This window comes from Arabidopsis thaliana, chromosome 4 (genome assembly GCF_000001735.4).
Source record: "Arabidopsis thaliana chromosome 4, partial sequence".
Lineage (NCBI taxonomy): Eukaryota > Viridiplantae > Streptophyta > Magnoliopsida > Brassicales > Brassicaceae > Arabidopsis > Arabidopsis thaliana.
In genome coordinates this window covers 8,094,063-8,109,389 of record NC_003075.7, presented here as the reverse complement: position 1 = coordinate 8,109,389, position 15,327 = coordinate 8,094,063, and the positions used below count along the sequence as shown (strand labels likewise).

Sequence of the window (15,327 nt, the reverse complement as noted above, 5' to 3'; positions counted from 1 at the left end):
ATCCCCATTATCAATTTGGTCCAACCCTTTTAAAAGAAGAAGACACGAAAATAAGAAGGCCAAGAGTCGTTCAAATTTTTATTTATGTTTTTTGTCATTTTCGAGTTGTCTTGGAGCTTGTTCCAAGACTAAACTCTTCTCCTCTCCCTTCTTTATTTAAACTTTTGTACTTGTTCTTTGGAAACTCATCTATCTTTAAGAACAAATTTATACAATTACAAGGAGTTCTCTCTTGCGTTGATAGCAAGTTAGGGTTTTTCCCTGCGTTGATAGCAAGTTAGGGTTTTTCCCTTGTAAGTCGAATGTCCTTTGCTTTGTGACTGTTCTATTTATTTTCTTCTATTAAGTCTTCGAATATGATTTTCTTCCACATTCTCGAATCCAAGATCTTCCTCCTTTCTATTTTCCTTCTCAATATTATGTAATATTGGACGTAAATTCGAGTCACTCTTTCCGTTTTCTGTTAGTCAACTTCAATCTTTCTATCCTCACGTAATGTGGATTCATTCCCAATTAAATGAGATTATGTTGATAGGCTGAACCCGATAATATAAATCGATGAAAACTATCTTGAATCTCTAATAATCACGATCTTTTTTTTTTTTTCTTTTCTAAATATGATCTTAGAATTTTAATGATATTTTTAAAATGAAAAACCAAGCAAAAATACTAATATTTATTTTTGTATATATGGCCAATTAATAATGATACAGTACTCAAGAAGAAAGAACATGCAGTTAGAAAAACAATGATTGATGAATATAATACAACCACTAAACGAACATATACCAAGCCTAGCTTGAAACCAGAACCTGAGAGATAACTTTGTAGATGGTAATATGGTATTGCAGCGGTAGCCGGTAGATAGGCATGTAGTCCTAGATAGTAGTTGCACCAGGGAATAGTTGCTGAAGGCATCACTAGATGTGCAAAGAATACAAAAATTATATAAAATAAAATAAAATATAAAGATGTCAACGAATAAAGAGAGCAATAATACAACCATTAAATGAACATATAAAATGATGGATAATACAACCACTAAGTACAATATATAGTGAAACACTATTTAGGACAATATTGATTAATTACTCTTTAAATCATTAATTATTATAAACAACATCAAAGCATATTACAGTAGATGAAACCATACATGCAAACCCCCATTTATTATATTGAAAACATCATACAAAGTTACACACACGATGATGATGGGTTTAGGTGAGAGGGATTAGGCTTTGAGAACGTGGGCGTCCATGTCAGCAGCGAGACTCTTGACCAACTTCATGTAGTTGCTGGGTTCAGGCGAGTCATCGGCTCGCTTCTCCCAGGTCATAGTGATCTTGCAAACGATATCATCCGGGGACTTTTGAATGAACTGTAAAATGGTATCATACACTTTAAGCTGCTCCATCACGTGACCTTCTAGTCCAACGAACGTTACCGCCATGTTTTCATCGTCTATCTCTCTCCTCTCCTTGAACATCTCCGGTTTCCCATCTACATTTATATGTTTGGGTTTATGTAATGTATCACCCAACTAATTTCAAGGTTTAAGAGATTCTTCCACAAAGATTATACTTCCGATGAATGCTTTAAATGGAAAGATTACGTATATGGTTTGTTCCATAGACTTTACATATGGTCAAAACGTTTGATAAATGATTTCTTTTTATACTTATGACACATTAATTGGTAAAACTAAATTTTATCATTTTTTATGTGATAATCATCATAACCCTAGTTTTCAGACGTGGGTTATATGTAATTAACGGAAGTACGTAAATACATTTTTTACCTAATGTGTAGTTCCAAATCTTGAGGGCTCCATGGGAGTCCCATTCGCCGTCGTGGACGGTGACACCTTGGATGTGGTGGCCGATGGCGTCGGGGAAAAGGTGGTTCTCATTCCTCCACCGCTTGTAGTGTTTCTCCGCTGATCCTTTCAAAGGAACCTCCGTCACATATGTTCCTGACGTAGCCATCTCCCTCTCTCTATCTCTCTTCCTTCGGTAGCGAGTGAAGTGTGTTTTTTGTTTCTTCTTTGGTTGATGAATACTTTCACTTTTGGTCTCCTTCGTTTATATAGAGAATGTAACGTTAAAATAAAAACATATGTTTTGATTTTCTCTATTTAAGAAAAAAAACAAAAAACTTTTTAACCACGATTCTATCATCTTGCACTATTATGTTGCAAATTGGATTTTTTTAATTAGAAAAAAACAATAATGGCCATGCATTATTATTCACAAGTGTAAGTCTAAATTTACTGTGCCTAAAAAGTTATTTGAATTGTGTAGTGATTCACGTTTACCAAGTTCCAGGGAAGCCGGTAAGAATCACTATCTTCTTTCTACAAAAGATAAAATAGGTGAACCGGTGATAGATAACCTGGCTGAAAACGACCGTTTTAGAATATGTTTTTTTTTTATAAAGCATATTTTTGAAAGTGTTTTAACCTTTGAGCGAATCTTATTATATATATAGCTAGGGTTAGAACGAGAGTTTATTTGGTTAAAGTAGCGTTAATCCGATCAATCCGATCCAATTCGATAGAACGGAACAAAAACAATCGATCCAAAATCCGACCACATCTTTTTCTGTGTTTTTTTTCAACAAGCTGACCACATCTTTCATCTTTGATCAATCTAAATGTGTGGTTGAAAGTTTTACTCTTTTTGTAGTTTTTGATTGGTAGGTTGAGTTAATTTCTTCTATAATTTTTCTTAAAAAACTTAATGGATTCAGAAAATCGATAGTGGTGAGACGTAAAAAGTTACTATTTTCATTAACTTTTATATTCATGTTTAAATTGTTTGTGTTCTTCGATTTCGGTTCTTACTTTTCTCGAATGTATATATGTTCCCTAGCTATTTTGTTTCGATGCGGATTTTTAGTGGAAAATTGAATTGACGTTAAACCAAAATGGAGACAATTAAATTGAATAAGTTTTATTACTCTAGACTAAAGACAACTAATGGCAAATGATGAACTCAAATCAAATAAGAGACTAAGGGTATTGGCCGAACGTTTTCCATGCATTTGCTGTCACAACGACAGAAATTCAATAAAAGTATCTCTGAGAAGTATAATATTATATACCCTGAATTTAATATGTTGATGGGGTTAAACATCCCTGTCTAGAATGATCAATAATGTAGTATTAGTTACAAAGTGAAATATGTTTTTCTTGGCTCTAGAGACTTTTTCCTATGTGTGACCAACCCTTTCCCTTTCAAGTTAACACAGTCTTATGTGTACGTAAAAGGATAAGTTCATTTTTTTTTTCATTTAACCTTTAATACTAGATTACGAATTGTTTAACACTCAAAAAATAATATGATCGGGGAGAATTGCGGATTCTCATGTATGGTTGAATTAGTTCATCGGTAAGAAATTTCAAATGCTTAGAATTACTCAAATGTAACTGATGGTCTCAAATTTACCACCAAGGGATTGATAAAGAGATAACATATACTTTTGACGCATAATTGATTTTAAAATTTTAGTCTTGTAGAAAATTTCGTGATAATTCGATTCTAGTAATACGTTTTACGAAAAATTGTTTACAAAATTGAATTTTATTACTGTATTACTGTTGCAAACAATCAATTAAGTTATTATTTGCATTTATTTAAATTTTTATGTATAAGAAGAATAACTAAATCAGTGATACATAAATAAATTTATTATTATTCATGAAATATTTAATGATAAATAAAATTAATAAATAAAATAATAGAGAATAAGTAGATTTATTACATTGAATTGTTTACGAATTAAATAACTGAAATGTTGTTTTCAAATTTGTTAATTTCAATACATATATAGAAAAAGTGTAAACTAATTTAGATATTAGCGTTACCATAATAACTCTAGAAGCCCTTAAGCAACAACAGCTGATGAATGCTTATCCCTCACTATCTTCATCAGCTCCAGCTCTGCGCCAGGAATCGAACCCTAACCACTGCTAAAGCCCTCCATGCCCACATCGTCAAGCTCGGGATCGTTCAATGTTGCCCTTTGGCCAACACACTTGTCAATGTCTATGGGAAATGCGGTGCTGCTTCTCATGCTCTCCAGGTGTTCGACGAAATGCCTCATAGAGATCACATCGCCTGGGCCTCGGTTCTCACAGCTCTTAATCAAGCCAATCTCTCTGGTAAGACACTATCAGTATTTTCTTCAGTGGGTTCGAGCTCTGGGTTGCGTCCTGATGATTTTGTGTTCTCGGCTCTTGTTAAGGCTTGTGCTAACTTAGGATCTATTGATCACGGGAGGCAAGTTCATTGCCATTTTATAGTCTCTGAGTATGCTAATGATGAAGTTGTTAAGTCTTCACTGGTTGATATGTATGCTAAATGTGGATTGCTTAATAGTGCTAAAGCAGTTTTCGATTCTATAAGAGTGAAAAACACCATTTCATGGACTGCAATGGTATCTGGATATGCTAAAAGCGGAAGAAAGGAAGAAGCTTTGGAGCTTTTTAGGATATTACCAGTCAAGAATTTGTATTCTTGGACTGCGTTGATCTCTGGTTTTGTACAGAGTGGGAAAGGGCTTGAAGCTTTTTCTGTTTTCACTGAAATGAGGAGAGAAAGAGTTGACATTTTGGATCCTTTAGTTCTTTCGAGCATCGTTGGCGCTTGTGCTAATTTGGCAGCTTCTATAGCGGGGAGGCAGGTTCATGGGTTGGTTATAGCTCTAGGATTTGATTCTTGTGTGTTTATTAGTAACGCCCTTATCGATATGTACGCTAAATGCAGCGATGTTATAGCTGCAAAGGATATTTTCAGTAGGATGCGTCACAGAGATGTAGTTTCATGGACATCGCTTATAGTTGGAATGGCTCAGCACGGGCAGGCTGAGAAGGCATTAGCGTTGTATGATGACATGGTTTCTCACGGTGTAAAGCCCAATGAGGTCACATTTGTTGGGTTGATATATGCGTGTAGCCATGTCGGTTTTGTTGAGAAAGGCCGTGAGCTTTTCCAATCAATGACTAAGGACTATGGAATTCGCCCATCTTTGCAGCATTATACATGCTTATTGGATCTTCTCGGTCGCTCTGGACTCCTTGATGAGGCTGAGAACTTAATTCATACAATGCCGTTTCCTCCAGATGAACCAACATGGGCTGCTTTACTTAGCGCTTGCAAGCGCCAGGGACGAGGTCAGATGGGTATAAGAATCGCTGATCATCTCGTAAGCAGCTTTAAACTGAAAGATCCATCGACTTATATACTTTTATCAAACATCTATGCAAGTGCTTCTTTGTGGGGAAAAGTATCAGAAGCAAGAAGGAAACTAGGAGAAATGGAAGTTAGAAAGGATCCAGGGCACAGTAGCGTCGAGGTACGGAAAGAAACCGAAGTGTTTTACGCAGGAGAAACATCTCATCCTCTAAAAGAAGACATTTTTCGATTGCTTAAGAAGCTAGAGGAAGAAATGAGGATAAGAAATGGTTATGTTCCTGATACTAGTTGGATCCTACACGACATGGATGAGCAAGAGAAAGAAAAGCTTTTGTTTTGGCATAGCGAACGATCCGCTGTTGCATACGGATTGCTTAAAGCTGTTCCGGGAACTCCTATACGGATTGTGAAAAATCTAAGGGTTTGTGGAGATTGTCATGTTGTTCTGAAACATATAAGTGAGATTACAGAAAGAGAGATTATAGTTAGAGATGCGACTAGATATCATCATTTTAAGGGAGGAAAATGTTCCTGCAATGACTTCTGGTAAGCTTCTTCTCTATTGTAACATTTTATTTATGAAAATTGTTGAGATTTTTACATTTTTTTAATAGTATAGTAACTACGGTCACGCAAAATCGATTTTTATCCTCAATAAAGAAACAATAAAGTGGGTGAGTTAATTCATATGCGTTGTAGATAACAACAAAAGAGTCACTGTTTTAATAGCACTCACTCACTCACCAACTCACGGATTAAGTAACATGTTTGTTTATTCAAATTTCACTTACCAACTCACAAGTCATGACTATAGTAACAACAACACGTGCATGGACTTATGCTAATAATGAATGATATGAATAAAATAATGAAAATGTTTGTGTTGAACAATTTTTCACGATTAGTAATTTCAAATTTTTTTTCTAATTATATATTTTAGCATGCTATAGATAATTGCGGAAGTAAGTTTTGAATTCGTGAAATTTGAGGAATGTTATAAAATATAAAACCAAAACCAAAAATGTACCAACAAAGTCTCTTTATATCTATATCTTAATTCAAAACACATCCATATACACTTTGGTTACAACTTGCAAGAAATCTGTTTCAATTTCTTAATGTACAACTAAACCCTCTTTAGCAAAAGTAGAATTATTAAACGAATATTGTTTCTTGTCACATACTTTATATAGAGACATATAAATAGAAACATATATGTAGATAACAACGACACAAGTCACAATCGTGCTTACTCACGTATTACGTATAGCCAAAAGTTTCCTACTCATATATATCACAAGTGTGCTTGCGTTTGAGATATACTCAGAGACGTGTAGCTTCACTAATTCCACATACTCAGAGAGAAATGGCAACCGAAACCGTATTAGCCACGGCGGTGAGCAATGGCAAAAGCAAAGGATGTTGCAAGTCCGGTCCAGGTTACGCGACGCCTCTCGCCGCCATGGCCGGTCCACGGGAAAAGCTCATCTATGTCACTGCCCTTTACTCCGGTAAACATTTCATTTTCTCATCTTCAACTTATATATAAATAAATATATTTTTTTTGTTAAACATTTTCAACTTATATTTTTATTCAACAATTTCTTGCTATTTTGAGACTAAAAAAAAAATCTGACTTAATCTTATACTTTTAACGTTTAAAGAATCTTTGTTAGATCCCATGGAATCTCAATTGAATCACATAACAATGTTAAGTTTCATGGACTTGTAACTCAAGTCCCTTGGCAATAGTTGGCTTAAATCCGTTTAATCTTATAAAACCGGACTACGTACTAGTACTAGGTAATGTTTTGAGAGCTTTTGCTTTATTTGATTGTGTTAATTTAGGAACGGGGCGAGACAAACCGGACTACTTGGCAACGGTGGATGTGGATCCAAGCTCACCCACATTTTCAAGCGTCATTCACAGACTAAAAATGCCATATATAGGAGATGAGCTTCACCACACTGGTTGGAACTCTTGCAGCTCTTGCCATGGTGATGCTTCTGCTGATAGACGTTACCTTGTCTTACCAGGCTTAATGTAAGATCCTTACATTGACCCTCTCACATTTCTTGATGATGAATTGACTAAAAATATGTTTCTTTCTTGTTTGAATGAAGTTCTGGTCGCATCTATGCAATCGACACAAAGACCGACCCAAAGGCTCCGTCTTTGTACAAGGTTGTAGAGCCTAAGGAGATTGCTGAAAAGACAGGATTAGCATTTCCACATACATCTCATTGCCTAGCTTCAGGGGATATGTTGGTGTCATGCCTTGGGGACAAAGAAGGAAACGCCAAAGGGAACGGGTTTCTTTTGCTAGACTCTGACTTCAATGTCAAAAGCAGGTGGGACAAACCAGGACATGGTCCTTTGTTTGGTTATGATTTTTGGTACCAACCTCGGTTCAAGACCATGATCAGCACTTCTTGGGGTGCACCTAAAGCCTTCTCCAAAGGTTTCAATCTCCAGCATGTTGCGGATGGCTTGTATGGAAGTCATTTGCATATTTATCAATGGCCTGAAGGTGAAATGAAACAGATAATTGACCTTGGAAATACCGGTCTCTTACCTCTTGAGGTAACATTACACCAACATAAATGTTGATGATCTGTGTTAGTAACCAAGTATGTAAGCTTATTGGGTTTTTGTTGTTATGTGGTTGCAGATCAGATTCTTGCATGATCCTTCTAAAGATACAGGGTATGTTGGGAGTGCTTTGTCTAGTAATATGATAAGGTTTTTCAAGAACAGTGATGACACGTGGAGCCATGAGGCAAGTGAAGTTTCTAAATCTTTTTCTTTTGTCTTATCTCAAATCTATGATTAACTTGTGATTTAAACTGGTGTTGTTTTAGGTTGTTATATCGGTTAAACCGTTGAAAGTCGAAAACTGGATACTTCCAGAAATGCCGGGGCTTATCACCGACTTCTTGATCTCCCTCGATGACCGGTTTTTCTACTTTGTGAACTGGCTTCATGGAGACATTCGTCAGTACAACATCGAAGACCCTAAAAACCCGGTCTTAACCGGACAAATATGGGTCGGAGGATTACTACAAAAGGGTAGTCCTTATAAGGCTGTTGGAGAAGATGGTAATACTTACCAATTCGATGTTCCTCAGATCAAGGTTTGTAACCAAAATATAATCTTTTGGAGCGTTTTAACCAAAGTTTAAACAATTTGCATTCTATTGAAACTGTCTTGGTGATTTCAGGGGAAGTCTCTAAGAGCAGGACCTCAGATGATCCAACTAAGCCTAGATGGGAAAAGATTATATGCGACAAACTCGCTATTTAGCGCATGGGACCGTCAGTTTTACCCGGAAATCATGGAGAAAGGCTCACACATAATTCAAATCGATGTTGATACAGACAAAGGTGGTCTCACTCTAAACCCTGACTTCTTTGTGGACTTTGGTGATGAACCAGACGGTCCTGCACTAGCTCACGAGATGAGATATCCCGGCGGAGACTGCACTTCCGATATCTGGATCTGATTTTGGCTCCCTAAGAGTGTAAGCTGGATTTGTGGCTAGATTCGTGATCAAGACAATTAAAGTTGTTCTTACTCCTTTGTGGCTTATTCCGTGATAATAAAACTTTCTATTTATGTTGTGTGTCTCTATCTTTCGAGTAACCGAATTGAACCGATCAAAACCGGGTCGAATTATGGATCATCAACTCAAAAACACGTCAGATACAGTGTACGTGGACACATGGACCAGATTTGTTATCTTCTTCTTGTTATTTTGTTAATGGACAAGATCTGGTTAATTGTTTATGTTATCTATTTTGTGCATGGAGACGTATTTTAATTCGAAATACATCTCAATTAACTTACTATAATTTTCAGTAATGTGATTCATTAATTTAATTACAAGGACTAATCAAGTTCACTCGCAAATAGCCAAAAGCTTGTCACTGTGTGTTTGCGATATACTTTAAAGAGAGAGACGTGTAGCTTAACGACTACCATATACACACAATTCAATATTTGACTTCACATAGAGAGAGATAGAGAGATGGCGACGGAAACGGAAGTTGTAGCTCCGGTAACGGTAAGCAACGGCGGAAGCAAAGGATGTTGCAAGTACGGTGGTCCTGGTTACGCGACTCCTCTCGCCGCTATGTCTGGTCCATCGGAGAAACTTATCTACGTAACCGCCGTCTACACCGGTACACATTTGATTTGATTTGTCATAAATTTCTACTGTTTTAGAATCCAGATCGAATCTTCACGGAATCTTGAATATTCCAAATCGAATCTTGATTCTGATATCTTTTTGGCTTTGAAGGAACTGGAATAGATAAACCGGATTATTTGGCGACGGTGGATGTAGATCCAAGCTCGCCTTCGTATTCAAGTGTTATTCATAGATTACCAATGCCTTTTGTTGGTGATGAGCTTCATCATTCTGGTTGGAACTCTTGTAGTTCTTGCCATGGTGATGCTTCTGTTGATAGACGTTATCTCGTGTTACCGTCTCTTATGTAAAGATTCTTTAGTCTTTTTGATTCTTCTCTTATATCTCTCTGTGAGTTTGTTTATTGACTGAATAGATAAATATTGTTTTGATGAAGATCTGGTCGCATTTATGCGATTGATACTAAGGAAAACCCGAGGGCTCCGTCTTTGTATAAGTATGTTGATCCTAAAGAGATTGCTGATAAGACTGGATTGGCGTTTCCTCACACGGCTCATTGCCTCGCCACGGGCGAGATCTTGGTGTCCTGTCTTGGAGATGAAGAGGGGAATGCTAAGGGGAATGGGTTTCTTCTTCTTGACTCTGATTTTAACATCAAGAATAGGTATCTTATTGCAAAACAAAGCATTTTCTGTTTTAGTTTCTTGTCGCTATTAGTCATATATCATTGTTGGTTATTGTATCAGGTGGGAGAAACCAGGACATAGTCCTTTGTATGGGTATGATTTTTGGTACCAACCTCGGCACAAGACCATGATCAGCACATCTTGGGGAGCACCTAAAGCCTTCTCTAAAGGTTTCAATCTTCAGCACGTTGCTGATGGCTTGTATGGAAGTCATCTACATGTTTATAGTTGGCCAGGAGGTGAAATAAAACAATTAATTGACCTTGGACCGACTGGTCTCTTACCTTTGGAGGTAACATATCTCTTTCAAAATATGATCTGTATTTTTCTTTCAGGTGATATAAATGGAAGGAAGTATCGTGACCGGTTGTTGTTATAACTTATATGTGGTTGCAGATTAGATTCTTGCATGATCCATCTAAAGATACAGGGTTTGTTGGGAGTGCCTTGTCGAGTAATATGATAAGATTTTTCAAGAACAGTGATGAAACATGGAGCCATGAGGTAAGTGTAGTTTCTGATTCATTTTCATTACTTCTTGTTTTGGTTCTTATAATTCTATGACTAACCAACCAGCAATAACAACTTGTTTTAGGTTGTTATATCGGTTAAACCGTTGAAAGTCGAAAACTGGATACTTCCAGAAATGCCGGGGCTAATCACCGACTTCTTGATCTCCCTCGATGACCGATTTATTTACTTTGTGAACTGGCTCCATGGAGACATTCGTCAGTACAACATAGAGGACCCTAAAAACCCTGTATTAACAGGGCAAATTTGGGTTGGAGGATTACTACAAAAGGGCAGTCCTGTTAAGGCGGTTGGAGAAGACGGAAACACTTTCCAATTCGAGGTTCCTCAGATCAAGGTTTGCACCAACGTGTAATCATTTGAGGATTTAATTAAGTTTCACATTTTTTTTGCATAATATAGAAGTTGTTTTGGTGATGTCAGGGGAAATCTTTACGAGGTGGACCTCAAATGATTCAGCTGAGCCTCGATGGGAAACGATTGTATGCAACAAACTCGCTGTTTAGCGCATGGGATCGTCAGTTTTATCCTGAAATCATGGAGAAAGGCTCACACATAATTCAGATTGATGTTGATACAGAAAAAGGTGGTCTCACCATAAACCCTGATTTCTTTGTGGACTTTGGTGATGAACCAGACGGTCCTTCACTAGCCCACGAGATGAGATATCCAGGTGGAGACTGCACTTCCGATATCTGGATTTGAATTTGGCTTTGTTTAGAGTGTGTTTTGTGTTAAGTTTAAATTGAGTTTTATTATTTGTTGTGTGTTTAGTAGAGTTGAATAAAAAAGGGAGTAAGATGACTCAGACAATTAACACTTGTTTGTACATTTTGACTCCTATGTGTCTTAAGTAATAAAACTTTCTACAATTCGACTTAACACTTGGTTCCGTTTCTTATTTTTTCACCACTCTGTTCGGTTCTTGTTGTTAACGTTTCAGTATTAGTGTGTCACCGGAGAGCCGATTCTGATAAAATGTTGGCTCCAAGCAAAAAAGATAGTGTAGCTATTAACTACTGATTTCTTCAAACAAAAAAAGGGTGTAAGTCGGATAAATAGTGGTAAGAGATGGCAATACATTTCAATGTTAGATAGTAGTAAGATTCGTGGTATCACCTTTTATAACACCATCTACAGATGACGTCAGACTGCACTTAATGGTTTACACATAAGATGGTAACATTTTGTACTACGGTGATACAACATAACCAATCAAAGCCATTAGTAGAGTGATAATCACCAACTTTTAACAAACTTAGCTACAGATACTTTTGATAATATTAGTGGTTGAAATATATGAACATTTGAAGCTCTAAGTCTATGTTTCTTCGGCTTATGTGGCTCACAAGTCACACCTGGTTATGAGTATCACTTTTCTTTAAAAAAGATTATAGATTATGGCAATGATGAATATCTGAAATTCTGAATGGGTATCCAGTCATAATATGACAACAGTATGGGTATAAAAGAATATGATGGAAGAAAATCAATCAACGACAAAAAGTCATTAGCTCTAGTAAGTCTAGGTTTTTGGCTATAAATTTTAGTTTGTATATTTTTTATTGTTATTGATGTACAATTCTGGTTGTGAATTGAAAAAAAGAAGTTTGATTGGTTATATTTAGATTAACAAATGATTTATTTTTTACACACTTTCGATATTATTTTTATTGGTTATAAATATATGAAACATTTACATAATTTAGTAAAACGTTCAACTTGATAAAATAAATTAACTAAATAAACCTCTTGTATAGGCATCTGTCTTTTATTCTATTTTTTTTATATATATTACCGAATTTGTTATTTATTTCTCTTCTCCATCGTTTACAATATAGTTTTCATAACTTTAGTGTATTAATATACATTTCACCAGCTGTAACGTGGGCCGTTGCTTAAGACATCAGCTAAGTGGGCACAAAAGGCAGCTAATTCTTAGAATCGTAAGTCATCGTCTCACTTCATATTTTGGAATAAGATTCTAAGAGATAATAATATTTTGCATTATCAAACCAATCCGAATTTGCCAAAGTATTATTCAATTCCGACTTTCTATATTTTACAAAGTGTTATCTTACTTTTCTTTCAATTATATTACATTATTCTTAACATAATTACAGTTTAACTTTTTGTTTTATTTTTATTAATGAATATAAATTTCACTAAACTGAATGAGCTGGTTAGTTACTTTTCACTAACTGAATTATCCTCTTTATTGAGATGAGCTTTTAAGCATTGTTTTGCTACACAATGTGAATAAAATTTTATGATGCTATTTTCAATTTGAATATATTGGTATAATTTTCAATTTTATTTTTTGAACATAATTTTTTATGATTATAGATATTATAATTTTACAATTGAATGACAAAAAATATTAAATACCATAAATAAAACATCATTACATGATCTTTACAACTTTATTTATAATAATTGTCTATCAAACTGAAACTAGATTTTTGTATAAGAAAAAATAATATCTACTGTCTTTTTCTCACTAGAATTTTGATTTTCATTGATGATATATAAGAAAAATACAATTAAGGAGCCTGCGATCAAATGCATAATCCCCGAAACTAACCGGACAGATGACAAGATATCCTTGGAAACTAAACTCAATTGAACAAAAGCAAACAAACAATAACACTCCAAATGAAAAGCAATGGTAAAACAAAGCAGCTAAATGGGGATCTACCGTCAACAACGAATAAATCTAAACTATACCATATAACCCAACATCAATAATTCAACCAGTATATAAATTAGCCACCTAAAGAATAATAATTTGGATTTTTTCGGAAAACTCCTTATGGTTCTATGCTTCAAGAGACTAATTACGAACTATTTTTTTTTTTTTTTGTTAAAGAGTTTGCATCACAATCACTCTTATCCAAAATAACTAAGAAGAAACATATTACGTCCGGCCGGTAACCTTTTTGAAAAGGAGAAAAAAAAAAAGTATTTGTTTTCGATATAATGAATTATCTTTCTAGTTAAAAGTAAAAAAGATTCGCTTAAACATTACATTTACAAGTTACAAACACAATCGTTCACTATAAATAAAGGTGTAGCCCCTACTAATAAATATATAACTCAAAGCATAAAGAAACATCAATCATGGAGTACTACACATTTACCGAAAACGACGAAGAACGTGTATCGAGAAATCATCACGTGAATAACACGTGGGTGAAAGAACGTTACGAGAGCGATGAAGAAGATGGAGAGGTGAACAAACTCATCCTAAAGGAAGATGAAGAAACTAAAGATATGGTGACATCACCGAGTGGTGAGAGGATGATGTTAACAAGTAAGGTGAGGTATCTCACCTATGGAGCTCTCAAACATGACACGGCGGCTTCGGCAGCTTCCGGTGGTGGAGGAAGAGCCTTGCCTCATCCGTCGAACAAGTACAACCGTGGCCACCCCAAGTACTACAGATGCAGAGGTTGAAGTGAAAACTCTCTGCTGATAAAATAATTTCGAATTAATTAATTGTAATAACCCTATATTGTATAATAAGTTTGTTGAGTATGTATACTCCATGCAACGTGTGTTATCTATGTGCTTGCAATTCCTATTCTTATATATATCTAGGACTAATTAGAGAAACAAAAAATTATGGAACTGACCATGATGATCATCGAGTATTGTTTATTTTAGTAATCTGGTCAGTTAGTCTGATTTTCAGATTAATTATTGTCGTACCAACACACGACATAAGTTATCTTGGCTCCGATTAATATGCTGCAAAATTACGAAAATGTTTTAAAATTTTTTTTTGTGAAAGTTTACAAATCATAATTTTATAGAAAACCATGATCTATATTCTTACTAAACGTTTTTGTTCTAGCTATTTGGTTACTTGATCCGAATTTGAGGGTAACAACTACGTCATCAATAGAAATCTACGTTTTCGTTCTAACTATTTGCGTAATTTTTTTGATTCCACAAAATTTTACTAATCAAAATTTTGACGTAATCACATTTAATATTCTATCATTTTGTAATGACCAAAATAAATAAAACTATAATCAACTGGTGGTGATTTAATGGTTGAAAGATTCACTACTCTGATTTTTTTTTCTTTTATTGTTGCGGAGTTCGAACCTTCACAAAAAATTTATGGATCTTGAGAAATTTGTCTGGATTTATTCATGGAATTCTTTGGTTAAGATATAACAATAAAACAAATGAAATTATATCAATTTATGAGGTCTCAGTAAAATCATTTATCTAACTATTTATTTTTAAATTAGTTACCATCATCCGCCATTACGAAATGTTGTTGTTGTGAATTCGGGCAAAAACAAAGAGAGAAAACTAAAAACCGTAAACAAGAAGAAGAAAAAACGAGTTGTTTCAGATGAATGACTTTTTACCTCCAAAATTCCTCTTTTACAAGCATACAAGTTGTGGATCATCTGATCATCTTAGAAATAACTTGCAAACACTTAGATTTATACAAGTCCCTCTTCAGTAATTGTTATGGATAATCTTTACTTCATATATCATCCTTATGTTGTTATTCTATTTCTCGGTTAGGTACGTGTAACACTAATTAATCTCTAAACTATCATCTAAACTGCATGACCCAAAAAGGTTGTGGTCCTGTAACTTGACATTTGCATTTTAATTTGAAGACCCTTTATCAAAAATGAAATTTTTAAAAATAAATAATAAGAAACCTTGATAATAATATTCCAGCCTAATCGACCTAACCTACACGAGAAGCGACCAACAGGAGATGCGAAATTCAC

General features: G+C 35.1%; 5 protein-coding genes across 7 annotated transcripts; 4 read left to right on the top strand and 1 right to left on the bottom strand.

The window, feature by feature from the left end:
- Window positions 1–1,010: 1,010 nt before the first annotated feature.
- On the bottom strand, window positions 1,011–2,136 carry AT4G14060 (Polyketide cyclase/dehydrase and lipid transport superfamily protein). The gene is made up of 2 exons (NM_117481.2): window positions 1,799–2,136; window positions 1,011–1,500 (listed from the first exon to the last, which is right to left on the bottom strand). Exons 1-2 carry the CDS (start codon window positions 1,983–1,985, stop codon window positions 1,232–1,234), a joined length of 456 nt encoding a protein of 151 aa, NP_193142.1. The 5' UTR covers window positions 1,986–2,136; the 3' UTR covers window positions 1,011–1,231.
- A 1,616-nt stretch (window positions 2,137–3,752) lies between these two features.
- Window positions 3,753–5,869, top strand: AT4G14050 (Pentatricopeptide repeat (PPR) superfamily protein). 2 transcript variants are annotated; one of them, NM_001340899.1, is made up of 2 exons: window positions 3,753–4,162; window positions 4,246–5,869. In NM_001340899.1, exons 1-2 carry the CDS (start codon window positions 3,983–3,985, stop codon window positions 5,743–5,745), a joined length of 1,680 nt encoding a protein of 559 aa, NP_001329428.1. In that variant the 5' UTR covers window positions 3,753–3,982; the 3' UTR covers window positions 5,746–5,869. The 2 variants fall into 2 exon arrangements, with proteins under 2 accessions (NP_001329428.1, NP_193141.2); NM_117480.4 differs by having other exon boundaries at window positions 3,777–5,833.
- A 426-nt stretch (window positions 5,870–6,295) lies between these two features.
- SBP2 (selenium-binding protein 2) lies at window positions 6,296–9,041 on the top strand. Its single transcript, NM_117479.4, has 6 exons — window positions 6,296–6,706; window positions 7,044–7,239; window positions 7,320–7,779; window positions 7,868–7,975; window positions 8,058–8,330; window positions 8,418–9,041. The coding sequence occupies exons 1-6, from the start codon at window positions 6,562–6,564 to the stop codon at window positions 8,697–8,699; spliced, it is 1,464 nt and encodes a 487-aa protein (NP_193140.1). The 5' UTR covers window positions 6,296–6,561; the 3' UTR covers window positions 8,700–9,041.
- An 8-nt stretch (window positions 9,042–9,049) lies between these two features.
- On the top strand, window positions 9,050–11,548 carry SBP1 (selenium-binding protein 1). Of its 2 annotated transcripts, NM_001203794.2 has the most exons (8): window positions 9,130–9,157; window positions 9,211–9,378; window positions 9,498–9,693; window positions 9,784–10,011; window positions 10,094–10,325; window positions 10,430–10,537; window positions 10,629–10,901; window positions 10,988–11,548. In NM_001203794.2, the coding sequence occupies exons 2-8, from the start codon at window positions 9,225–9,227 to the stop codon at window positions 11,267–11,269; spliced, it is 1,473 nt and encodes a 490-aa protein (NP_001190723.1). In that variant the 5' UTR covers window positions 9,130–9,157; window positions 9,211–9,224; the 3' UTR covers window positions 11,270–11,548. The 2 variants fall into 2 exon arrangements, with proteins under 2 accessions (NP_193139.1, NP_001190723.1); NM_117478.6 differs by having other exon boundaries at window positions 9,050–9,378; window positions 10,988–11,472.
- Window positions 11,549–13,640: 2,092 nt separating this feature from the next.
- On the top strand, window positions 13,641–14,340 carry AT4G14020 (Rapid alkalinization factor (RALF) family protein). Its single transcript, NM_117477.3, has one exon. It carries the CDS (start codon window positions 13,685–13,687, stop codon window positions 14,018–14,020), a length of 336 nt encoding a protein of 111 aa, NP_567419.1. The 5' UTR covers window positions 13,641–13,684; the 3' UTR covers window positions 14,021–14,340.
- Window positions 14,341–15,327: the final 987 nt, after the last annotated feature.

Bases quoted from the DNA above. Each gene is read 5' to 3' on its own strand.
- AT4G14020 (NM_117477.3), top strand. From the start codon at position 13,685: ATGGAGTACTACACATTTACCGAAAACGACGAAGAACGTGTATCGAGA.
- AT4G14050 (NM_117480.4), top strand. From the start codon at position 3,907: ATGCTTATCCCTCACTATCTTCATCAGCTCCAGCTCTGCGCCAGGAAT.
- SBP2 (NM_117479.4), top strand. From the start codon at position 6,562: ATGGCAACCGAAACCGTATTAGCCACGGCGGTGAGCAATGGCAAAAGC. The intron at 7,780-7,867 runs GTAACATTACAC...ATGTGGTTGCAG, and splicing joins CCGGTCTCTTACCTCTTGAG to ATCAGATTCTTGCATGATCC. The intron at 8,331-8,417 runs GTTTGTAACCAA...TGGTGATTTCAG, and splicing joins TCGATGTTCCTCAGATCAAG to GGGAAGTCTCTAAGAGCAGG.
- AT4G14060 (NM_117481.2), bottom strand. From the start codon at position 1,985: ATGGCTACGTCAGGAACATATGTGACGGAGGTTCCTTTGAAAGGATCA. The intron at 1,501-1,798 runs GTAAAAAATGTA...ATATAAATGTAG, and splicing joins GATTTGGAACTACACATTAG to ATGGGAAACCGGAGATGTTC.
- SBP1 (NM_001203794.2), top strand. From the start codon at position 9,225: ATGGCGACGGAAACGGAAGTTGTAGCTCCGGTAACGGTAAGCAACGGC. The intron at 9,694-9,783 runs GTAAAGATTCTT...GTTTTGATGAAG, and splicing joins CTCGTGTTACCGTCTCTTAT to ATCTGGTCGCATTTATGCGA. The intron at 10,902-10,987 runs GTTTGCACCAAC...TGGTGATGTCAG, and splicing joins TCGAGGTTCCTCAGATCAAG to GGGAAATCTTTACGAGGTGG.